Source organism: Acomys minous (assembly GCF_964271855.1).
Source record: "Acomys minous genome assembly, chromosome: 20".
NCBI lineage: Eukaryota > Metazoa > Chordata > Mammalia > Rodentia > Muridae > Acomys > Acomys minous.
This window is the reverse complement of record NC_140502.1, coordinates 20,492,702-20,518,852: the sequence shown is the minus strand read 5'-3', so window position 1 is coordinate 20,518,852 and position 26,151 is coordinate 20,492,702. Positions and strand designations below refer to the sequence as shown.

The 26,151-nt window shown below is 44.6% G+C and overlaps 1 protein-coding gene and 1 long non-coding RNA gene across 5 annotated transcripts in view; both read left to right on the top strand.

Moving 5' to 3' along the window:
- Positions 1 to 26,151, top strand: part of LOC311591580 (zinc finger protein 229-like) — a 42,669-nt gene that overhangs the window by 6,387 nt on the left and 10,131 nt on the right. For 3 of the 4 annotated variants that reach the window (XM_084771372.1, XM_084771371.1, XM_084771373.1), the window contains 2 exons: positions 2,985 to 3,111; positions 4,308 to 7,088. In XM_084771372.1, the coding sequence (XP_084627498.1) occupies positions 3,078 to 3,111; positions 4,308 to 6,283 (2,010 nt within the window). In that variant the 5' untranslated portion in view covers positions 2,985 to 3,077 and the 3' untranslated portion in view covers positions 6,284 to 7,088. Of the gene's footprint in view, positions 1 to 2,984; positions 3,112 to 4,307; positions 7,089 to 26,151 lie in introns of those variants that run through there. The other variant, XM_084771374.1, reaches the window with a different exon arrangement.
- LOC311591624 lies at positions 16,454 to 25,898 on the top strand. Its single transcript, XR_014777150.1, has 2 exons — positions 16,454 to 16,843; positions 24,720 to 25,898. It is a non-coding gene; the product is annotated as an uncharacterized lncRNA (long non-coding RNA).

Genomic DNA, 26,151 nt, shown 5'->3' with positions numbered 1-26,151 from the left:
ACATCGACATCAAATATTCTGCAGCAGCCTGTAATTCCAATTCCAGGGGATCCAGTGCCCTCTTCTGGTTTCCAGGGCACCGGCACATGTATATACATGTACACATAGACACATAGCATACACGTTCCTTAAAAGAAATGTTGTAGCTCACTTACACTTTAAAAATGTCATCCTTTTCTACAGTTTTCTAGTTTTATTTTACAAATAAATATGAGTTCTTCATACTTACATGGTTTGTGCTTTTTTATTTTAAAATTTATGTTGTTATTATTATTATGGGTTGGTTGGTTATGGCATAACAAGTCATGCATGTAGGTGTCAGAGGACAGGTTTTGGGAGTCGGGCTTTCTCCTTCCACCTTCCCGAATCAGGGTCTCCTGTTTCCAGGACTCTGTGGAGACAGACAGATCCCTGGTGCTCAGTGGCAGCCATCGTAGCCTACTGGGCAAGTTCCATGCCACTGAGAGACCCTGACTCAAAAACAAGAAAATGTGGCCAGCACCTGAGGAAGGACACCAGAGGATGTCCTCTAGCCTCTGAGTACATGTGCACCCTCAGGTGCATAAGTACACTCACATGCATGCACACATGTGTACACACGTGCACAGAAGACTGGTCAGCCTCACTCCCTGCATTTGGCATCCTGAGTAACCAGGGACAGTCTGGCTGTCGCCATCTGCACGGCTTCTGGGGATGACCCAATGTGGGTGATGAAGGAATGAAGAAAGGACAGACACACAGACACAGGTACAGACAAGCTGGAATGAAATGAGCCATGTGCTCTAGTAGAGTCACACCAGCAGCCTGGAAGCTCAGTGTATTTATTATAGTCCACTGAGCACCCAGGAGGCATGACTCAGTAAATTTAACATGAATACTGATCCAAAAGGGCACATCTGACGTGATGGTCAGCCAGGCTCTCCAGCTACCCAATACAGTCAGTTCCAGGAGTAAATTCTTGGTTTGCTAATAACAGTGACGATTTCCCCAGTGCATTTGTAGGCAGTACAAATTAATTTCACTTGCACTTTTATATTGCTGTTCATCACTGAAGGAAGTCAGAACAGGAAATGAAACAGAGCAAGAACCAGGAGGCAGGAGCGGATGCAGTGGCCATGGAAGGGTGCTGCTTACTGGCTTGCTCAGCCCGCTTTTTTATAAAACCAAGAACCATCAGCCAACACAAAAGGCTGGGCCTTCCCCATCAATCCCTAATTAAGAAAATGCCTTATAGCTGGATCTTATGGAGACATTTTCTTCTTTTGTTGGTTTTTTTCATCAACAGAGTTTCTCCTGTCCTGAAACTCTCTCTGTAAACCAGGCTGGCCTTGAACCAAAGAGATCCATCTGCCTCTGCCTCCTGAGTACTGGGATTAAAGGCGTGTGCCACCATAGCCCAACTTAGAAGGCTCTTCTAGGGGGGGGATGTGGTAGCAGAGCGGGTTCAAAACAGTTTTTTCTATTTTAGTATTAACTATCTTGGAACTCACTCTGTAGACCAGGCTGACCTTGAACTCACATAGATCAGCCTGCCTCTGTCTCCTGAGTGCTGGGATTAAAGGCGTGCGTCACCACGCCCGGCTACTAGGCATTTTCTTAATGGAGGGTTCCTCCTTTTAGATAACTCTAGCTTGTGTGAAATTGACACAACACCAGCCACTACAGCCTGTGAGAGCGACAGGACTAAGAACTTAGTGAGTGATTCAGACTTGACTGTCACCTGCTAGATACTTACGGACACACAAGAGTTTTCACAATTGGAGAGTTTTTACAAATTGAATACTTGCATAGACTTTACTAATAAAGTATTCTGACTCTGGAATCCATAACACTCCTCAAGGGAAAAAACATTGTAAATGACATCATCACCCATGAGGTGGGTTTCAGAGCATTAGGGATTTCAGGATGAAGGCGCACCTGATCTGTACTGCCCAGGAAGAGCCAGGCATTGTCAGTTGTCTCCTGTTATGATCTATACAGATGATGTGGCTGGATGGCACCATGTTATGCCCATGCCAGGGTGTACCCGCCTGTGGAATTGTGCCTTGCACCAGATCTGGTGTAAAATAGGTTTATTGTGGAAAGTGAGGAGTGAGGGCCCGGGAAGGGATAGGGACAGCCATGGAGGTAGTGTGGGGGACAGAGAGGGAGAGAAACAGTAGGAAGAGAGACAGGGAGGCTGGAACAGAGAGAGAGAGAAAATCTGGAACATGGAAAGAGACAGACAGACAGACAGACCTGGGGGTGGAGGGCAGTCTTTTTATTGTCCAAATACAACTGATGCACCCGTTGGTGGCAGCAGGTGACGAGGTGAGATATAAGACATTGTGAGGTCCTGGAGGGTGACCAGCAGAATCAGCTACGAGCTAACACTCCCGCCATGAGCTGGCGCTCTCTAACAGACTTCCATTGAACAGCAACGAACCTAGGGATGCAGCTGTGGTAAAGCGCCGAGTTGCTTTTACCAGTGTTTACTTCTTTTCTTTTTTTTCTCCCCCCATACCCCTCTGGAGCCATGAAAAGGGGTAAATAAGTGTTCTTGGCTGGTGTTGTGTGACACAGCCTAGAGTCATGAGAGATGTAGGCACCTCAGATGATAGAATTCCTCCATACAATCCGACTGCAAGGCATTTTTTCTCTAGAGGGATCACTAAGGTGGGGCCATCCCTGGCTGGTGGTTCAGGGTTCTATAAGAAAGCAGAATGAGCCAGGCACAGTGAGCAGCACCCTCCATGGCTTCTGCGTCAGCTCTCACCTCCAGGATGCAGCCCTCTTGAGTTCCTGTCCTGACTTCCTTCAATAATGATCAGTAAAATGGAAGTGTTCGCCAAATAAACCCTTTCCTGCCAACTCGCCCTTTTGGTCATGGTGTTTCATCCCAGCAATTGAAACCCTAACTAAAGCAATAGGCGCTGTGTAAACAGTTGCTCAGGTCTCTGTGACATTGGGTATGAAACTGAGGTGGCCTGTGTTTCCTGTCACAGGAGGCAGTGACGTTCAGGGACGTGGCCGTGGTCTTCAGTGAGGAGGAGCTGGGGCTGCTGGATGCTGCCCAGAGGAAGCTGTACCATGATGTGATGCTGGAGACCTTCAGGAACCTTCTGTCAGTGGGTGAGCATGGCGGCCTGAGTCCCTTGGCAATGTCAGAAGTTCACATCCTGTGTTTTGGTTACACTTCACTGTTCTCCTTTTAGGTTTATTAATTTATATTTATATATATTTGAGTGTTTTTGTCTGCATGTATGTCTGTGCACCACGTTCATTCATGGTGCACACAGAGAGCAGAAGAGGGCATCAGATCCCGTAGAATTGAACTAAAAGATGGTTGTGAGCTGTGATGCAGGTACAACAAACTCAGCCTGGGACATCAGAAAGAACAGCCTGTTGTGGTTAATTTACCAATATGGTCTAATAATAAACATTATTATTACGGTAGTGTTTTGTGGTGTCCTTGGGGGATCCTGTCAGATAGTATTGCTAACCTTTGTTATTCCTTCAGGGCGTCTGCTGCCGTAGGTTGGCAGCTGAGATCTACCTTGGACTTTGAGTCCTTCCCCTGCTCCCGCTGTGAGCCTGGTGAGCTTAGGTTAGAGAGCATGTGCCTGAAGGAAACCCACTCGCTGCTGCCCTTGTATTCTGCCATTTTCCCAGAGACGCCCTTCCCTCGTCAGCAGGCGCACTTTGAGTCTTGCCATCGAAATGCTTTAGGTGTCTTCTCAAATTTTCCAAGTGAGCTTGTCCACTGGAGTTATTCCAGTCCTCTCCTACCCGCCTGTGCTCCCCAAAACAGTAACGCCCTTGAGCCTCTGGGCCTTCGCTGTTGCGAGTAATCTCTGTAACCTCGTGTCTTTCCCCCAGCCTCTGAAGCTCCCTGCACTTCCCGTTACTCACTCACCTTGGTTCCGAGTCGGGTGAACCAGATGAGTCTTCACGTCACCCCCCTGACGGGTTAGGACAGGGCACATCTGGTTTTCTCTGCTCCCTCCAGTCTCAGGGAGGAGTCACATCCATGTGTACCTCACCTCACACCATCCCTCGAGTGAAAATGCCCAGATGCTGAGAGGTGCCTCCTTCCCGTTATCAGTCTGCACAGCTGCACACAGGGGCAGCGTGAGGCAGCTGCTCAGCAGAGGCTGAAGGTGACTTTGATTTCCCGCCACATCAGAAGTGGCCTCCTGTTGAGTGTGTGTTCTCTGCTCCTCAGAGCACTTAGATGTTCATCTTTAATGGTGGTATCAGAACTGAGGACTCAGACCTTCCATGTCCCCATCCTTGCTGCTGTCACCTTCTGTTCTCTGTTCTTTCAGAAGTGCAGAGTCTAAACAAGATGGAGACTCTTCATGAAACGGGATCTAGGTCGGTTTCCCTGGGGCGGCCTCCATGCTGGCAAATGACAAGCCATGACGTCATCAAACTGGCCAGAACTCCAGAAGCTCAAATAAACACTCACGGAAAGGGTCCTCACTTCCTGGAGCAGTGTCACTCCTCCTGCCACACTGGAGCAGAAGAGACTCCCCGGGCCTCTGAGAGTGATGGCTGTCCTGAGAGTCTCACAAGGGACCTTTCCAGCATTACTAAAATCCATGAATTTCTGTTCTGGATAGCCCAGAGTTCTTGGAATAAAACACATCTTACCCAGAGACAAAACCATCAGAAACAGTGTCTGCAGACTCCAGTGAAAAAGCAGCCACAGCTGTTGGATTTGAGGGTTGACATTCTGAGTTTCACTTCCCACCATAATAATAACAACATCCTGCATAAAACAGACAAAGCCCACAGCAGCAGTGACCTTGGTAAAGTCATCTTTCCTGTGTCACCTGTCACCCAGCATCATGTTTACACAGAACAGAAGACTTCCCAGTGCAGCCAGGGCCAAGATGCCTTCATTGACAGCCCCAGTCTGGAACTCCAACAGCAGGTGCTCCTGGGAAAGGAGTCCCCTGTACCTAGTACACATGAAGACAGTGGGCATAGCTCCCCTGTCCCCATTCAACAAAGTGCTCACCTAGGAAAAAAGCGCTACTGGTGTCACAACTGTGGCAAAGGTTTCAGCCAGAGCTCAAACCTTCAGACTCACCAGAGAGTGCACACGGGGGAGAAGCCCTATACCTGCCCCGAGTGCGGGAAGAGCTTTAACCAGAGCTCACACCTGTATGCTCACCTGCCCATCCACACGGGGGAGAAGCCGTACAGGTGCGACAGCTGCGGGAAAGGCTTCAGCCGCAGCACAGACCTCAGTATCCACTGCCGAGTGCACACGGGAGAGAAGCCTTACAAATGTGGGGTGTGTGGGAAGGGCTTCACACAGAGGTCACATCTCCAGGCCCACGAGAGAACTCACACAGGAGAGAAGCCATATAAGTGCGGAGACTGCGGCAAAGGCTTCAGCTGTAGCTCGAACCTTCACACCCACCAGAGGGTCCACACTGAGGAGAAACCGTACAGGTGCGACAAGTGCGGGAAGACCTTCAGCTTGAGTTTCAACCTTCACAGCCACCAGCGGGTCCACACGGGCGAGAAGCCATATCAATGTGAGGAGTGCGGGAAGGGTTTCAGTTCGGCCTCAAGCTTCCAAAGCCACCAGCGGGTCCACACGGGAGAGAAGCCATTTCGCTGCGACGTGTGTGGGAAGGGCTTCAGTCAGAGCTCGTATTTTCAAGCCCACCAGAGAGTTCACACTGGGGAGAAGCCATACAGGTGTGACGTGTGTGGGAAGCGTTTTAACTGGAGCTTGAACCTTCACAATCACCAGAGAGTCCACACTGGGGAGAAACCCTATAAATGTGAGGAGTGTGGCAAAGGCTTCAGTCAGGCCTCCAATCTTCAGGCCCATCAGAGCGTCCACACTGGGGAGAAGCCGTTCAAATGCAGCGTGTGCCAGAAGCGGTTCAGTCAGGCCTCGCACCTCCAGGCCCACCAGAGGGTGCACACGGGGGAGAAGCCCTACAGGTGCGACACGTGCGGGAAAGCCTTCAGCCAGAGGTCCAATCTCCAGGTCCATCAGATAATTCACACCGGGGAGAAGCCGTTCAAGTGTGAGGAGTGCGGGAAGGAGTTCAGCTGGAGCGCTGGGCTCAGTGCTCACCAGAGGGTCCACACGGGAGAGAAACCGTACACGTGTCAGCAGTGTGGAAAGAGCTTTAGTCAGGCCTCACACTTCCATACACACCAGAGGGTCCACACCGGGGAGCGGCCCTACATCTGCAGCATCTGCTGTAAGGGCTTCAGTCAGAAATCACATCTTGTCTACCATCAGAGGGTCCACACCGCAAGGAACCTCTAGGTTTGTTCTGCCGTCAGGTGGGCTCCCTGCTGCTGATTGATAAAAGCCCCCCCCCAAAACCTCAGAGGCTTTGAGAGGCTTCACAGGGAGGTGTGCTTCTGTTAGGGAGATCAGTGGGGTTTGTTTTGTTTTGTTTGTTTGTATTTCGAGACAGGGTTTCTCTGTTTAGGCAAGGCCAGCCTCGAACTCACAGAGATCTACTGTCTCTGCCTGGAAAAGTGCTGGGATTAAAGGTGTACCAACACTCTCGGGATCTGAGGTCATTTCTTTACAAATGTCAGAAATCACAGATGAGAGGAAATTCGCTCTCTAAGTGTATGGTCACCAAGTCGAGGAGTTGCATTGCCTTCGGGATAACACACAGCAGAAGAATCTCACCATCCACCCAGGTCTATACAGAGAGGCTGCTGGAAGGGCCTTGACCAAAGGTGATGATTGGCAGAAGTGATGTTGCCTGAAGCATCACTTCCTCACAGGAAGCATCCCTCTGAATCTGCTGTGCAGAGCTGCTGGAGCCTCGGGGACCAGGCATTCCTGGAGAAATTGGGGGAAGAGCCCTGTAAATAACGCTCATATTTAAAAATGCTCGCCAGTCCCCAACCCTGAGTTCATGTTGCTTCGTGTTCCTCAGTAATCCTGTATGGGGCCTTCAGTCAGCTTCCTGGAGGTGCAGGGCTTTGACTCATGTCTGTAGTGTGTGGCCTGACCCACTAGCCTGGTACTTTGCACAGCATAACATCTCTGTACTGAATGATTTGTAGTATTTGTACTCAATAAACTAAAACAATGCTTTAAAAAAAATCCTGTGTTTGTCGGTCTAATAAGGTCAACTGAAACATATAGGATTGGAATCTAGGACCTTGATTTCACTGGGGTCAGGGTTTTTTATTGTAACCGGTACTACAAATGTGTGTGTTTTTTTTTTTTTACAAAGTCTTTACTGGTGATAAAATGGTTCTGAGTAAACTTGAATTGTTAGGTAGTTGCTTCTCTTCTTTTCCCTCTAGTCTGTGGTCAGAGTGTCCTCCCTGACCCAGGCGCTTCTGCCATGTACATTAGACTGATTCGCGCTGCTCCCAGAGACTCTCCAAGGCTGGATCTCAGATAAAGAACAGAGTTATTTCTTACAGCTCCAGGCCAAGGGTCAAGCAGGGTCTTACTGTGTCACCTGACAGCAGAGAGTGTGCAGGAATGGTGTATGGGAGGCTGGAGGTCTCGGCACCCACATGGTGGCTCATGACTTCTCCAACAAGCATTCCAGGGGACCTGATGCCCTCTTCTGACCTCTGAGGGCAACACACACACACACACACACATACACACACACACACATACACACACACATATACACACACACATACACACACACATACACACACACACATACACACACACATATACACACACACACATACACACACACATACACATACACACACGTACATACACACACGTACATACACACACACACACTGACACACACAGACGCACACACAGACACACACACAGACACATATACACACACATACACACACACACACAAACATACACACACGTACATACACACACACACATACATACACACATACACACACTGACACACACAGACACACACACATACACACATACACACACACATACACACACATACACACACATACACACACACACATACACACACACATACACACACACACAAACATACACATACACACACACATACACACACACATACACACATACACACACATACACACACACATACACACACACATACACACACACACATGCACACACACACACATACACACACATACACACACATACACACACACACAAACATACACACACATACACACACACACATACACACACGCACACACACACACACACAAATAAATATAAGGAAACCTTAAAGATGCAGGGAGAATTCAGGGCCTCCCACGGTAAGAGCCTGTGCTCCCTCATGAGGCGGTGCCCTCCTGACACTGGCTGCTCCATGTACTGCCTCAGTGCTGACCTAATTTGCTTCCTTTTGTGGTGACAAACACCATCTCTACACAGCACCTTGACTCTTCAATCTCACAGTCCATCTCTAAAAGAAGTCACGTTAGGAGCCTGGAGGCAGGGTCTCAAGTGGAGGCTGTGCAAGGGTGCTCTCTTACTCACCGTGTCTTGCTTAGCTTTCTTTCTAATAGAGCTCAGGACCACTGCCCAGGGCTGGCACCAACCACAGTGATCTAGGCCTTCACACGTCAACCTTTATGAAGTAAATGTCCCACCGACTTGCATACAGGTTGATCTGATGGAGGCATTTTCTACTGAGGCTTCCTCTCCCCACATGACTGTAGTTTGCATTGGCAAACTAATTAGTACATGAGTTGTGAAATGGAAATGCATCAAGTGGGTGCCATGGCAGGCCCATGCCAAGGGGTGCCCCCTGAGGAATTATACCATGCAACAGATCTGTTATAAAGGGGGCTGGTTGTGGGAATGAAGAGGAGTGAGGACCTGAGAAAGAGTAGAGGCAGCAGGAGAGCTGTGAGGGCAGAAAAGAAGGGGGTGCTGAGGACAGAAGAGAGAGAAAGAAAAGGCCAGGAATGACACACACACACACACACACACACACACACACACACACACACACACACACGAGAGAGAGAGAGAGAGAGAGAGAGAGAGAGAGAGAGAAGGTTGCTGGGATCATGGCGGGGGGGGGGGGGTCCTTTTATTGGCCTGCACACACCTGTTGCACCTGGTGGTGTTAGGTGATGGTATAAGCAATTGCTAGGCCCCTAAGGGCAGGCCAGGAGAACAGCCTGCAGGATAACAACACATACACATTCAAGCCACGGCAAGCCAACTGCACGAACCTTAGCTTTTTGTTTCCTAACCTCTTTGCAATGGAATCACATTGAACACCCAGACACCAACCCACACACCTACAGACACTTAGTTTTTGACAAAGAAGGCAAAACCAAACAATAGGGGGAAAAAAAGCATTTATCAACAAATGGTGCTGGTTTAACTGGATGTCTACATGTAGAAAAATGCAAATAGATCCATATTCATCACCATGCAAAAAACGCACGTCCAAGTGGATCAAACACTTTAACTTAAAACCAGAAACACTAAATCTATTAGAAGAGAAAGTGGGAACCAACCTTGAACTCTGGTACAGGAGACAACTTCCTGAACAGAGCAGCAACAGCTAAAACTCTAAGATCAACAATTAATAAATGCAACCTCATGACACTGAAAAGCTTCTGTAAGGCAAAGGACACAGTCAGCAGAACATAACAGCAACCTACAGAGTGGGAAAAGATCTTCACAAACCTCATATCTGACAAAAGGCTAATATCCAAAATATATAAAGAACTCGAGTTATTAAACATCAACAAACAAATAATACAATTAAAATATGAGGTACAGAGCTAAGTAAAAACTTCTCAACAGAGGAATCTCAGTTGATCAAGAAACATTTAAATTCATTAGTCATCAGGGAAATGCAAATCAAAATGGCTGAGATTCCATCTAACATCAATCAGAATGACTAGGTTCAAAAAACTCAAGTGACAGCACATGCTGGCAAAGTTGTGGAGAAAAGGGAACACTCCTCCATTGCTGATGAGAGTGAAAACTTATATAACCACTTTGGAAATCAATCTGGTGCTTTTTCAGAAAATTGGGAATAGCTCTACCTCAAGACCCAGCTATACCACTGCTGGGCATATACCCAAGAGATGCTCCAGCATACAAAGAAATTTGCTCTACTATATTCATAGAAGCTTTATTCATAATAGCCAGAAATTGGAAATGACCCAGATGTCCCTCAACAGAAGAATGGATAAACTGTGGTACATTTACACAATGGAATACTACCCAATTGTAAAATAAAATAAAATAAAATAAAATTGTCCCGTCCAGCAGGACCAGTAATTACGGGGTCGCGAGGGGAGCCATACCTGAAAAGATGGGACGAGAAAGAAGGAGACCGAGACCAAGTAGAACTCCTATCAAGGTCTTCTTTATTGAATCAAAAGCAAAAGCTTATATGGGGTGGAAGCAGGAGCCAAGCAGTAGGGGGTCTGAGAATGTCTCCAGGTGATCTCAGCAGGGGAACATCCTGTGATTCATCTTGAAACAATTCCTATCTTACTTTAGCTAACTATCTCTTGGAAAGTCCCGGCTAAACAACATCTGCAGAGGTCGAAAGGAGGAGGTTATGCAGAGGTCGAAAGGAGGGGGTTATGCAGAGGCTGAAATGAGGAAGTTATGCAGAGGCTGAAATAAGGAAGTTATGCAGAGGCTGAAATAAGGAAGTTTAGCTTTGGAATGGGGCTTCAGAATTTTGCCTCAGCCAGTAGATTCTTTTAGCCTTGAATGACCCTGGGCTGGCTCCGGACATCTGCCCCTTCTTTATTAAATAGAAGCAGAGAGAGAGAGAGAGAGAGGGGAGTAGAGGCCTGACCCTCCTGAAGATGGGCGTTGCGTTAAGAGGTCACTGCATGGCCATTTTTTCAGGTCACACATGTCCCCAACCTCCCAGACGCGTTTGCGGAGGACAGGAAAAGGATAGTAACATCCTTTATGCGCGTCAGCCTATATGCAGTCAGGCGTGCTCCTCAGGAACCTACCGAGGTGTCTGGCATGGTTCCCTGCAGTGCTTAGCCTCGCACCCTCTCAAGTGAACAATCGACTCAAGCCCTTAGGTCTCAGCTTGTTGAAGTCGAGGCCACTTTTAGCCGCATTATCAAGGACGGCACAGTCTTCTGCCTCGGGGTCAGGTGGTTCGAGCCTGTGGTAATGAACTTCCACATGGGTGGGTCCCTGTATGGCAGAGTCTATTTGGCGTTTGACAAAGTCAGTAATCTTTCTGAAAGCCCATGGTCCAAAAGATATTAGTAACAAGAACCCTATAAGAGGTCCCAGCAACGAAGGGAGGAGGGAAGTCAGAAGAGGGGAAGCAGAAAACCAGTTTTTATACCAGGATTCAGCTCTATCTCGCTCCCGCTTGCGATTTTCTAGACTTTCTCTGACCTTCCTCATGCTATCTTCTACGATCCCAGTTTTATCGGTATAGAAACAGCATTCTTCTTTGAGTGCTGCGCATAATCCCCCTTGTTGTAAAAACAGCAAATCTAGCCCTCTCCTATTCTGCAGTACCACTTCTGCAAGGGAGGAAAGCGAATCCTTTAAAGCTGCCATAGCAACCTGTATTTCAGCAATATCCTTATCTATGGCTGCACTAAGCTGGTGATAGTTTTGATTGGAGATCACTAAAGATGAAATGCCCGTCCCGGCTCCGACAGCCCCGAGCCCCAGTAGAACCGCGATGGTTGCGGCTGTAATGGGCTCGCGTTTGACTCTGGATGGTGTACCCGGAGGAGTCCAGAAGTTGAGAAATTCATCTGTAGAATAAACTGTTAATCGAGGAAGTAGCTGAACAAGCACACAGTAATCATATTGTTGTAGGAAAGGCTGTACCACGATAAACGGGGTTAGGCCAGTGGAACATGCCAAATGTGTATCATTTGGGGCTACCAGGTAGGTGGAGCCACCACTGACCTCAAGGGTCTGATTACACAGAGGAGAAATAACGGAGGGTAAACGCATCCTGGGTCCCCTGATGCAGAACCCCAGGCCTGAGACTTGGGCCAGGGTCATGCCTTCCCTGGCCTCTGGGTTCCAGTGAACCAGGGAGGAGTCGTTAGTAGCAGTAAGATTGTCAAGGATAGCAACACCCTCATAAAAGGGTGGGGAAGCATGATAACATAACCAACAATCATCTGCAAGGTCGGGACGAACAGCGTGCAGGGCAGACCAGGATTCATTAACCATGGTCAGGATAATATTAACAGAAGGTGAGGGGCCGGGAGGTACGGTGGGTTGAAACAGGGTGGTATGGGGTGTACCAGTGGCTGTTGGGTGGCGTGGATCAGACCGCAGGTTCTGTAGGACCTGATTTGGGCCAATGGCCACCGGTTTTGAATTGGGAATGGTCTTGAGTAGTTTAATTTTAAAAGTAAGGCCAGGATCATATCCAACTGTATATAACCTAAGTCCCCACTCTAGGCCTCGATTCTCCCATGTGGCTTTCTTTCCTTTGTCAGTGAAGGTAATCACAAGGGGGTTGCACCAATTACTACAGTCACGTGTGCCAGAGGGGTCAACTGTCTCTGGGAGATCCTTTCTTTTAACAGTTATATAATCCCAAGAAGATGAAGGTTTCCAATAGGTATCTCCCGTAGTCTCACATCCCCAAGCGGCACAGTAAAAGTCACTAGAGAAGCCGCATTTGTGACCAAGGGAGCGATCTCTGTGTCCCCCGGGACACACATAAATGGGTTTTTTTCCCAAAAAGTACCTGGGCACTTGTCCATCACATCCTGCTTGGACACCCTCAGGCCGAATATCCAGTGGCTTATCTTGGGGCATATAATAGGAGGGGGTTCCCCAGGCCTCGCTGGCTCCCAAGGCCAGCATACATAAGTCCACTTCCTAAGTAAGCCAGGGTGTTTGATGAGTGATAGAGGAAGGAGTTAACTATGTCCCTTTCCCCAAATAAGAATAGGGTCAGGACCCTGCCACCGGGAGGTGAATAGATCTTTCCATAAGGCTTGAGCATAAGTCTGAGAGGTTGTACCATGCCATAAGTGATCCGCTGCTGATCTGTGATTTTTGTCTAGGGTAAGGAAATTTAAGACAAAAAGTGCATGGCACAGAAGGGTTTTGTTATTGCCCAATGTGGGGAAGAGTGTTCCCCCTGTACCTTGTAATTTCAGCAGCATATTTTTAAGCGTTTGGTGAGCTCGCTCGACAATTCCCTGTCCCTGCGGGTTGTAGGGAATGCCAGTAATATGTTTGATGTTTAATTGGGCACAAAATTGTTTAAAAGTGGCGCTGGTATATCCAGGTCCATTGTCTGTTTTGATAGTTCTAGGCTGTCCCATGACAGAGAGGCAGGTCAGTACATGGTTGATGACATTTTTAGTGGCCTCTCCTGTTTGAAGGGAGGCGTAAAGAAAGCCACTATACGTATCAATGGTAACATGGACATATTTTTGTTTTCCAAAAGAGGCAACATGGGTAACGTCCATTTGCCACAATTCGCCTGGGACCAGTCCTTGAGGGTTGACCCCGAAGTGGGCTTCGGGGAGAAAAGTCAAACAACTCTTACAATTACGAACTATCTGTCTAGCCTGTTCTCTGGTAATTTTGAACCGCAACCTAAGGGTGTGGGCATTAAGATGGTGGAGCTCGTGGGCCTGTTGGGCTTGGGAAATTAGATCAGAGGGATAATCTTGAACCTGAATAGACCCGACCATCTGGGTGGCGGCATTGACTAACCGGTTTCCCTCGGCAAGAGGTCCAGGGAGTCCAGAATGAGCCCTAATATGTCCAACAAAAAAGGGTTTGGTGCGCCGATGGATAAGGCTTTGTAATGCCGCAAATAATGGGGCAGCATTAGTGGTAGGTTTTATGTGAGGCACTGTTTCTAGCAAGGGGACCGAACAGGCAATGTAGGCGGCTGTCGGTATATAGGTTAAAGGAATGGTCTGGGAGGGCTGTAAATACCTGTATTATAGCATATAACTCAACTAGCTGTGCCGAAAGAAAAGGGGAAGACACACGAGTGGTTACTCCATCAATGGAATAAGCTGCTATACCATTAGAAGATCCATCCGAAAAAACTACGCTAGCCTGGGAGATAGGGGACAATTTCGTCCTTTTAGGGAAAATAATAGGCATTTTGTAAAGGAATTGAAGCAACCTATCGGGGGGATAATGGTTATCGATTTTGCCTTGAAAATCTATGCAATTAAATGGCCCAGATATCAGAATTGATAAATAGCCAATTAATCTGAGCTGGGGTATAGGGGAGGATCAAAATGTCAGGGTCTTTTCCAAAGGTAAGCGGCCATCCTTTATGAGCTAGGCCACCAGAGATGGGTAGGTGGCAAGAACCTTAGACGATTCCGAAGGGAGGTGTACCCAATAAAGGGGGGCGCCCTGCCAAAACACCCCCGTGGGCGTAAAAGGGGTGGGAAGGACAATGAATTGTAAGGGTTTAGTAGGGTCAAAAAAGGAGATGGTTTGGTTGTTAATGGCAGACTCAACGCGAGCTAGGGCAGCCTGTAATTTAGGGGGTGTCAGAGGCCACTGGTCTACCCAGACAGGGGCATCACTTCTCCAAGAGATCTTATCTGCCTGGGGTGCAGGGGATACAGTGAAAAAACAATCCTTAAGTCTAATATAAGTTTAAAAACTTACATCTTTGTAAGAAACTTAGCTTATCAGCAGATCACACTCTGTGGAGATCAGGTTGAAATTTAAGAGTTCTGTCTCTGTTAATCTCCAAGTGTTAGGATTAAAGGTGTGCACCACCATGCCCTGTCACAGAGATCTGCTTGTCTCTGTCTCCTGAGTGCTGGGATTAAAGGCATGTGCCACCATGACTTGCTTAATTGTTTTATTCTAATTTTAGTAAAAAAATTTTAAACATCTGAAATAAAAATTAATCAGGAAAACAAGAGAATTTTAAGTCCTAGGTAGTTAACTAACATTCCCTAGCCTAGTTTAGAAATCTATCAGCCTCCTAGTTCCGCCTCTCTAACTAGCCACGTGTCTGTAGCCATCTCTGTTCTGTAGGAGTCAAGCCCACAGATAACTAGGAGCAGTGTCTGTAAAATTATCTGGCCCAAGGAAATATTAGCCCTGGACTTGTTTAGTTAGTTGGATCTAAGCTGGAAACTCTCAGCTGTAAATGTTTGTTTCCAAGGACAAAACTAGTTTATATCTCTTATTTGAGAATCTAAAAATTTTTAGAAATATTTCAAGTAAACATTAAGCAAATAAACAAGAAAATTATAAACACCTTGTAGCTAAGGAATTTGGAATTAACTCTATTTGCTAGACCAATTTGAAAAACTGTTAGTCACTTACAAGCAAAAAAATTAAGCAAGAAAATTCTAAGTTTTAGGCAATAAACTCTATTTCTTAGACCGTGCTTTTTCAACTTGTCACATGTTTGCAGCCATGCCTGTTCTGTAAGAGGCAAGCCCCACAGGCAGCCACTGTGTCTGGGTCCAGGCCCTGGAAAGGGCAGGCCTGTTCCTGCCTCAGAGGCAATACTCTTACTGCCCCATAGGCTGTGTGTGCCATGTTGTGCTGCACTGTTTTAGAAAATTGGCCAGCGAGTAAAGCTTAGCCCTCCTTCAAGACATAGTAAAATGAAACAGTATTTAAAAAATTAAACAAATTTACAGACATAGACATAAAATTTGACATGACGATTATAAAGCAATACCCGAGTTCCCTGTGTCCTGAGGACTGTTTGAATCTCTGTAAGAAAAGCTAATGCTTACAAGGGCTTTTTAAACTCTAACTCCTCTTTCCCTGAGAAAAATTTTAAGGTGGCGAATAAATTACGCCTCCTTTGAGAGAATTTAACCCATCTTATTGACAGAGATGAACACTTACCTAAGTGCGGAGAGGTCCTGTGAGTGGCAGGCCCGCACCTGAGACGATCGGAGGTACTTTTGACCTCGGCGAGAGACTTGACCGCGGCGTTTCTAAACTATTTCCCAGGAAGGGTCTCTGTCGTGGTAGAGGGCTTGTACCTCGTGGCCACGTTGGGCGCCACGTGTCCCGTCCAGCAGGACCAGTAATTACGGGGTCGCGAGGGGAGCCATACCTGAAAAGATGGGACGAGAAAGAAGGAGACCGAGACCAAGTAGAACTCCTATCAAGGTCTTCTTTATTGAATCAAAAGCAAAAGCTTATATGGGGTGGAAGCAGGAGCCAAGCAGTAGGGGGTCTGAGAATGTCTCCAGGTGATCTCAGCAGGGGAACATCCTGTGATTCATCTTGAAACAATTCCTATCTTACTTTAGCTAACTATCTCTTGGAAAGTCCCGGCTAAACAACATCTGCAGAGGTCGAAAGGAGGAGGTTATGCAGAGGTCGAAAGGAGGGGGTTATGCAGAGGCTGAAATGAGGAAGTTATGCAGAGGCTGAAATAAGGAAGTTATGCAGAGGCTGAAATAAGGAAGTTATGCAGAGGCTGAAATAAGGAAGTTTAGCTTTGGAATGGGGCTTCAGAATTTTGCCTCAGCCAGTAGATTCTTTTAGCCTTGAATGACCCTGGGCTGGCTCCGGACATAAAATAAAATAAAATAAAATAAAATAAAATAAAATAAAATAGGACAAGGAAATCATGAAATTTGCAGGCAAATTGATGGAACTGTAAAAGATCATCCTGAGTGAGGTAACCCAGACCCAGAAAGACACAAATGGTATATACTCACTTCTAAGAGGCTATTAGCCATAAAATACAGGATGACCATGTGTTACAATCCACACCTGCGAGCTAACTAGCTCAAAACTTCAAATAACCAATTTATGCCGGTCTGAATTCTGCCATGTGACTGGTTACCTCTGCTCAGAAACCATGTGTCTGTTCTCACATCTTCCTGACAAATCCCCAGCACAAGGCTCTATCCCAGAATCTTTTCTGCCTGACAGATGTCCTATCTTCTGTGGTATCCTTCCCATAGGGCATATGTAGGAAAGATTAAGCTTTGTCTCAGGTGGAAGCAGTCTTGACGGGCTTTATCCTTGGGGCACACCATGAATACCTTGTGAGAGACTGTTTGGAGCCTTCCTGGGCTTGGAATTCAGGAAGCCTACCTAGGAACCCCACCGTGGCTATTGTTTTCCTAATTGACCCTCGAAGGGAGAAGGGACCGCCCTTTGCATATGACTGGGAAGGTGGGGGAGAGAGAAAAAAAGAGGTAGAGAGGAAGAAGAAGAAGGCACGGAGAGAGAGGAAAGGACCGGACCAGCTCGTGGGACTGAGACACCTAAGGACCCGTCCTGCCGAACGGATTCCAGGAGGTTTTAATCTTCTGTCCCTTTAACCTTTTTTTCCTTCTTGTATATGCTAGTTGGGTTGTATAATAAAGTTTAATTGTTAATAAACTGAGCCAACATCTGGCGCCCAACGTGGGGCCCGATGGGTTCCACAATCCCTAATGATATGAGGGAAGATTCAGTATTCCACGGGATAGAAATGTTGTTTCAGGGTATTGGCAAAATTGCAACTGCTGTTACAAAACTCTTTCCTGCATTATACTTAGAGGGAATTCTTTGTTTTCTCATTGTCCTTTTATTACAATATTTCATGCTTAGAAGGATTAGAAGACAGGCTAATGGCATAGAAAAGCCGGAAGGGTCAGTAAGTTCTATCCTTTTGGAAAAGATTGCAGATTTGACTGGACAGATAGAAAGGCTGAGGTATGAAAATGAAGGGATGGGAAAACGGATAGAATTTTTGGCATTTGGTAGTGATGAAGGACAAAAAATAGAGAGACCGGAAAGCCAGAAAAATCAGGAAGAGTCAATAAGCTCTATCCTTTTGGAAAGAATTACTGACTTGACTGAACAAATAGGCAAAATACAGAGAAAAGTGGAAGGGCTGGAAAAGCAGAAGGCACCTTTGGTTAAAAAGGGTGGAGAAGGTCAGAAACCAGAGGCAAAGGAAGCCAGACCGACCAAAAGGTCTTTGGAAGTAAATGTACCAGTGGAGGATACTTCCACAGTCACCCAGGCACCTTCAGCTTTTCCAGTCACTGTAAGACATGTAATCGAGCCAAATGGTGCTGAGGGTCATGACGAAATAGCCTGGTGTCCTGTAGACATGATGGATTTAAAACATTTTAAGGAATCCATCATCAGATATGGTATGCATTCTAACTTCATTAAACAAATGTTAAACAGCTGGGCCTATCAGAATAGACTTGTTCCCCAAGATTGGAAAAATTTAGTTTCAGCGGTATTGGAAGCAGCACAACAGTTACAGTGGTTATCATGGTGGCGAACAGAGGCTATAAAAATAGAACAAGAAAATATCGCACAGGGAATAAATATTAATAGAGATCAGTTACTTGGTGATGGACCATATACTAACATGAGAGAGCAAATTCAAGCTGACGATACAGTGATTGAACAATGTCGTAAGGCAGCCTTGAGAGCTTGGGAGCTGGTAGAGGAACCTGGGAAAACAACTATTTCTTTTACTAAGGTGTTCCAAGGACCTCTGGAGCCCTTTACAGAATTTTTGCAGAGATTAGGATCTGCTATGGATAAGGCGATGCCAGATTCTGATAACAAAAAGGCATTAAAACTTATCATGGCTTATGAAAATGCAAATGCTGAATGTAAGAAGGTGCTTAGACCGTTAAAGGAAAGAGGCGCTCCATTAGATGACTGGGTAAAGGAGACAGTTAATATCAACTCTCAGGAATATCAGAATAATATTGTGGGACAAGCTTTAGTCAGAGAGCCCAGATATCATAATACTCGGTGCTTTAATTGCGGTCAAATCGGTCATGTGCAAAGAAACTGTAGAAATAGAAGGCGCACTAACCCAGGAGAAAACATAACTCATAGAAGAGAACAGGGGGGTTCTGGTTATGATGGTAATGAGGTACCAAGACTCCCAGGGTACTGTAGTCGCTGTGGAAAAGGGAAACACTGGGCTCGGGATTGTCAATCTAAGCGAGATGTGCAAGGCAATATCTTGCCGACGGGAAACGGCAGGAGGGGGCCATCGGCTCGGGCCCCCGTAAACAATGCCAGCCGAATTCCTTTGGCCAGTCAGGAAGTGACAAACCCGCAGGAAAACGGGAACTGAGTGTTAGCGATCTAATGCATGCTACTGAAGGCAGTGCAGCCTTGGATCTGGCTTCAAATATGTCTCTTACCCTAACTCCTCAGGTTGAATGTTACAAATTAAATACTGGTGTTTTTGGACCTTTGCCTTCAGGCACAGTAGGATTGGTTCTGGGAAGAAGCGGGCTGACTTCTCAAGGTTTTATTGTGCATCCTGGTATTATAAATGGAGATTCTAAAGGGGAAATAAAAATCTTGGTATGTGTGAAAAAGGAGATGAAAATTGATGCCGGGGATAGGATTGCTCAACTCCTACTGTTTCCTTACATTAAGGGCAAAGCCGCTCCAGTGGAAAGGACTGGTGCGTTCGGGAGCACAGGGACCCGTGTGTTCTGGCAAACAGTAATTAATGATCAGAGACCTAAGTTAATTATACAATTGAATGGTATTAAAATAGAAGGCTTGGTAGACAGTGGAGCTGACGTCTCCATCATTTGCCAGAAGTCTTGGAACCAAACTTGGCCACTTAAGAAGGTTTATACAGAAATTGTAGGAATTGGCAAGTTATCTCAAATAAAACAAAGTGTACAGTGGCTTGAGTGTGTGGGACCAGATGGGCAGATAGGGAGGCTGAAACCCTATGTGGCTGACATTCCTATAAATCTATGGGGAAGAGACCTTTTACAGCAATGGGGTACTCAGATTACTATTCCTGCAAATACTGAGATAAAGAAGGTTGAAACAATGGGTGAATTGGTATGCGCTTCTAGGGAAGAGATTAATGTAAGTGATCAGAGGCGACCACGAGCTATGCCCATTGTCCAACCTCAGAATTCTTCAGATTTAGAGTGTCAAAATTTATAAGAGGGGCCACTGCTGAGATACCAACCGCCTTGCCCCTAAAATGGATTTCAAACAGACCTGTATGGCAGGAGCAGTGGCCCTTAACAAAAGAAAAGTTACAGGCGCTTCACGGTTTAGTGCAAGAGCAGCTGGAGGCTCAACACATCGAAGAATCTTCCAGCCCCTGGAATTCCCCTGTGTTTGTGGTAAGAAAGAAATCAGGTGGTTGGAGAATGATAACAGATTTGAGGGCCATAAACAAGGTGATTCAACCCATGGGTTCGCTTCAACCTGGAATTCCTTTGCCTTCCTTATTACCTCGGTCTTGGCATATAATTACAATTGATTTAAAAGATTGTTTTTTTACCATACCTCTACACGAGAAAGACAGGGAAAGGTTTGCTTTCTCAGTACCTACTCTGAACAGTAATTCTCCAATGAAGAGATATCATTGGAAGGTACTTCCACAGGGAATGTTAAATAGCCCAACTTTATGCCAGTATTTTGTACAACAAACGTTAAAAATACTTCGTAAGCTGTTTCCTCAATCTATCATATACCATTACATGGATGATATTCTGCTAGCTGATTCTGATCCTAGTATTGTAGAAAAAATGTTTCAAGAAGCACAAAGAATTCTGCCATGCTGGGGATTACAGATTGCAGTGAAAAAAATACAAAGAGGAGATTCAATTACCTATTTAGGCTATAAAATAACTAAACAAAAAATTCGACCACAAAAGGTACAGATCCGTAGAGATCAATTACAAACTCTTAATGACTTTCAGAGATTATTGGGCGATATTACCTGGTTAAGGCCTACAATCGGGTTAGCTACCTATGAGTTAAGTAACTTGTTTCAGATTTTACAAGGGGATTCGGATTTAAACAGTCCTAGGTGTTTAACTGCTGAAGCAGAAAAGGAGTTAATTCTGGTGGAACAAAAACTTCAAAAGGCATATGTGGATAGAATTGATCCTGAACTTGGTTGCATTTTGGTTATTTTGCCTTCAAAACATTCTCCTACTGGGCTTCTCATACAAAGGGAAGACCGGATTATAGAATGGATATTCCTGCCAAATAAACAAAGCAAAAAATTAAAAACATATATAGAGAAAATTTCTGAATTGATTACAAAGGGAAGAATAAGGTTGCGTCAACTGTCAGGGATGGACCCGGCGGAAATTGTAGTGCCTCTTACTGATTCTGAGATTATGTCACTATGGGTAATTAATGAAGATTGGCAAAAAGCTTGTAGTAATTATTTGGGAGACATTAACAATAGATACCCAAAAAGCAAACGTATACAGTTTATAAAAAGAACTAATTGGATCCTTCCAAGTATTGTAAAGAGGTCACCAATCTCAGGGGCACCCACCTTTTTCACTGATGCAAATAAATCAGGTATGGCTGGTTATAAGTCTGAGAAAATGACCAAGGTGATTAAAAGCCCATTTACATCAGTTCAAAAATCAGAATTATATGCTATCCTTATGGTTTTGTTAGATTTTCCTGAACCTCTTAATATAATTACTGACTCTCAATATGCTAAAAAGGTTGTTTTGCATATAGAAACTGCTGAATTTACTCCTGATAACACAGAATTGACTACTTTATTTATAGAGCTGCAACAGGTCATCAGAAGCAGAAATTATCCCTTGTATATTACTCATATTCGATCCCATACAGGTTTACCAGGTCCATTGGCACAAGGAAATGAAGAGATCGACAAATTATTGATAGGTAATGTATTCGAAGCCTCCAAATTTCACGAAAAACATCATGTCAATGGTAAGGGGTTGAAAAAAAGATTTTCTATCACTTGACAACAAGCTAGAGAAATAATTAATAAATGTCCTACATGTTCCTTATATAGTCAACTACCATTACCTGCTGAAATTAACCCTAGAGGTAACAAAAGGAATGAAATTTGGCAGATGGACGTGTTTCATTTTGCAGAATTTGGAAAAATGAGATATGTGCATCATACCATTAATACCTATTCAGGTTTTCAATGGACAACTGCCTTAAGTTCTGAAAGGGCTGACTGTGTGATTACTCATTTAATAGAAATAATGACATTTATGGGAATACCTGCACAAATTAAGACTGACAATGCTCCTACATATGTGTCCCTTAAGATGAAAAACTTCTTTATGTATTATAATATAAAACATGTTACTGGTATACCTCACAATCCCACAGGACAAGCAGTTGTGGAAAGAGCTAATCGTACCTTAAAAGAAATGCTTATTAAACAAAAGGGAAGGGTAAAGACACCCAGGGATCGATTAAATAATGCTTTGTTGACTCTAAATTTTCTTAATGTGAATGATGAAGAGACGTCAGCTGCGGAGAGACATTGGATAATAGAAAAAACTGAGGAATTGGGGCAACCAATATTCTTCAAGGACTTAAAAAGTATGAAATGGAAACCTGCAGTAGTTTTGAGATGGGGTCGTGGGTATGCGTATGTTTCCACAGGGAGTGAAAATATATGGCTACCAACTAAACTTATAAAGATTAGATCTAACCATATAACAAGTGAATCTTAAGAGCTACCTGGTTCTTAACAGCTTGACATTGTTCCTTACAGCTTGGAGAACTAATGCCCTCTTCTGTCCTATTGGTGTATATGCAGGTAGAGCCCTGTATTTACAAAAAGCAGGACAATGCTGAAGACAGCAGGCAACATGGGTGATTTAACCCCAAAAACATGCCTCTGGCACCTCGAGCAAAATGCCTCAAATGATGTTCCCTTGAAAATTATATATGTACTAACATACCTGTACTAATGATTTATAAAGTCTGCTTACTTTCAGAGCAAAAAACAGGACAATTATGAAGATCGAACTTCTGCCTCTGGCACTACTACTTCTTCCAGAAATTGCATGCATATTAACAATAAATCGGCTAGCCAAAGGATCGATCCCAAAAGGACTGGACAAAAAACAGCTAGCTTTTCCAGCGCTTGGCCAATATATTATTTTTCTTGGGTACCCGAAAAATATTTTTCTCTTAAACAGCATCAAGTAATTTTGAAAACACGACGCCCCCATTCCCAGTAGGTGGGATGTGTGTTTTTGGTGGGTTACCAATGCTCATCTTTGCCTAACGGGGTTATTTACAATTAATAAAAGTTCATTTGGGGATTTCTTTCTTCTATCTTTCTTTCTCTCTTACTTTCTATCCCTTTTAATATTAAGAAAAAGGGGGGAAGGAAGGGAGGATACAGGATTGTAGAATAAAAGGTAGATTATTGAATCTACTAACTTAAAAAATTCTACATTGGTATTGTAGATTGATGGAAATTTAAGACTTTTAATTGACGGAAATTTAAGACTTCAACTTTTGCTTCACATTGATATGAACTTAAATTGTATATTCCATTCATTTTTGCCTTATGTATTGTATGTTATATGTTGACAAAATATTGTATATTGTATGTTAGAAATTTACGTTCTTTTTGTTCAATGTTTATTTGATGTATTATTTGTACCACTAATGTCTTATAAAAAACTGTTTGGAATCATCGGGGATAAAAGTTGGTATTTAGTTACGTAGAAATCCTATTAGATACTCACTTTGTTATAGAGCAGGTTTGTTTAATAGCTTGTCTATGTCTTCAAAGGAATAGATTGATAACTGTAAGAATAGATAGATTTGCTCTTCAAACTCTTCAGAGATCCACAGAATATGGCATTTAATGATGAGGGCTTTCCTGACAGAGAGAGACATCCGCTCCTGGCCGCCTCTCCATTTGCATCATTGAAGATGGGGGCTTCAAGAGACGCTGGTGACAGAATGGTCACTAGACGGAAAAACTGCTCTGCTACTGCTCTTATCTCTACGGCTGATGACAGGCTGACTGTCTGCAACAATCAACAATGATGCTGGAAAGATGACTGTCCAGCTTCAAAGAGAATAGATGGACCAGACCGTCGGATTTCCTGCTTCAAAAAGCAGTTCGTTGGATGTTTTGGGCCGAAAGGCTGAAGACTGATTGCCCCAATGAAGGAGAGAATTCGGTGACTATCCAGGCAGTCTGCTCTCTCTGTACTCTGCAACTTGGAAGTTGCCTGCCAACAAAAGCAGTTCGTTGGATGTTTTGGGCCGAAAGGCTGAAGACTGATTGCCCCAATGAAGGAGAGAATTCGGTGACTATCCAGGCAGTCTGCTCTCTCTGTACTCTGCAACTTGGAAGTTGCCTGCCAGCACTTCCTTTATTAGATAGATTTTCCTTCTTGGGTCTCTGATGGGATTGAAGACTAGATAGCCACAGTATTACTAGAAGCTTTAGTAGATTAATAATTACAATTTCTCATGAAAGAAAAGGACTCTCTTTGATAGGATAGTGGTATACTTTCCCTTAGGTTAACAAGTATAAAAGGACTTTGTTATGTTCTTAATTCCTGATGAGTATGTATATATGTATATATGTATATATGTGTATATAGTTCTTAATTTTTTAGAGAGAAGGGTGAGGTGTAGGAAAGATTAAGCTTTGTCTCAGGTGGAAGCAGTCTTGACGGGCTTTATCCTTGGGGCACACCATGAATACCTTGTGAGAGACTGTTTGGAGCCTTCCTGGGCTTGGAATTCAGGAAGCCTACCTAGGAACCCCACCGTGGCTATTGTTTTCCTAATTGACCCTCGAAGGGAGAAGGGACCGCCCTTTGCATATGACTGGGAAGGTGGGGGAGAGAGAAAAAAAAGAGGTAGAGAGGAAGAAGAAAAAGGCGCGGAGAGAGAGGAAAGGACCGGACCAGCTCGTGGGACTGAGACACCTAAGGACCCGTCCTGCCGAACGGATTCCAGGAGGTTTTAATCTTCTGTCCCTTTAACCTTTTTTTTCCTTCTTGTATATGCTAGTTGGGTTGTATAATAAAGTTTAATTGTTAATAAACTGAGCCAACAGGCATATGCTTTTTAATCGACAAGCAATACATCCATACAATATACAAGATATTCTCTACGGTCTTTGGGGGAGGGAGGAATGCATGTATTTGAAGCTTTGGTTTCTTTACAAACTCATTAATGTTTATACAAATATTTTTGTTTTTGTTTTTGTTTTAAAATTTATTTATTTTATGTATATGAGTGAGGTACACTGTCTTCATGCATACCAGAAGAGGGCACCAGATCACGTTACAGGTGGTCGTGAGCCACCATGTGGTTGCTGGGAATTGAACTCAGGACCTCAGGAAGAGCAGCAAGCGCTCTTAACCGCTGAGCCATCTCTCCAGCCCCCCAAATATTTTTGTTTTAATCCCAAGTGTGGGATGTTGGGCTGCTTAAGTTTGTCCACAGTGCAGGGCATGGTCCATGCTATCAGTTAACAGCCTTGTGTGGGTCAGAGAGGGACAGGGTTTTTGCCAGCTGGAGTTAGTGGAATTCTCTGGACTCTGGGAGAAAATAAATAGCAGAACCCAAATAGAGGAAGAGGTTTTAATGAGACTGATGGAGAAAAAAGAAGAATACTGGTTCTGGGAGACAGCTTGGTATTTTCCCAAAGAACCTGACAACTACCCTGCTGGAAATAAGTCTAAAGAGGTCTATGCCCAGTCTCTCCATTTACCGTCTTTCTCTCTTACCTAGGGTCGGGAGGTTGAAATTAGAGGCACTAAAGAACCCCAAATAAAATAGAGTTAAACAATAGTGCTTGTAAATGCTTCTGAGTCCAACATGGTTGTACACACACAAGTAGGAAGTTAAGGCAGGAAGATCATGAATTGAGCACAGCCTGGAACTCAGAATGAGACTCTGTCTCAACAAAAATTATGCTCCACATAGCTGAAAAACATTTCAGAGAACTTTACTAGAGTCCAATAGAAACAATCAAACTAAGCCAGGCGTTGAGGCATGTGCAGTGCAGTCCCAGCACTGGAAAGGCAGAGCCAAAAGGATTAGGAGCTCAGACTTTTTCTCAACTACAGAGCAAGTTTGAGGCTAACCTGGCCTACATGACATCCTGTATTGATTTTTTTTAAAGTGAAACCCAAAAAAGAAATGATATGAAGAAAATAAGCATCCAAGAGTAGGACAGTCTAACATTTGGATGGATAGAAGCTTGTGGAAAGCAGAGAGAGAGAACAGGGGGGAAAAAAAGGGTATCTGGGAGAGAAAGCTAAGAACTTTCCAAAAATAATAAAAAGACCTGTCCTGCAATACTTAAGCAAGACGCAAACAGAACATCGGGGTGTGGTGGTATGGGATTTGAGGAGATAGGTGCCAGGACCACTAGGAGACCAAGGTCATCTCTAGGTACACAGTGAGTTCTGGTCCAGCCTGAACTTAAAGGAGATGTTAAGGATATTTTCATAAATTTGTTTTAGTTTCTCTCTTAATGC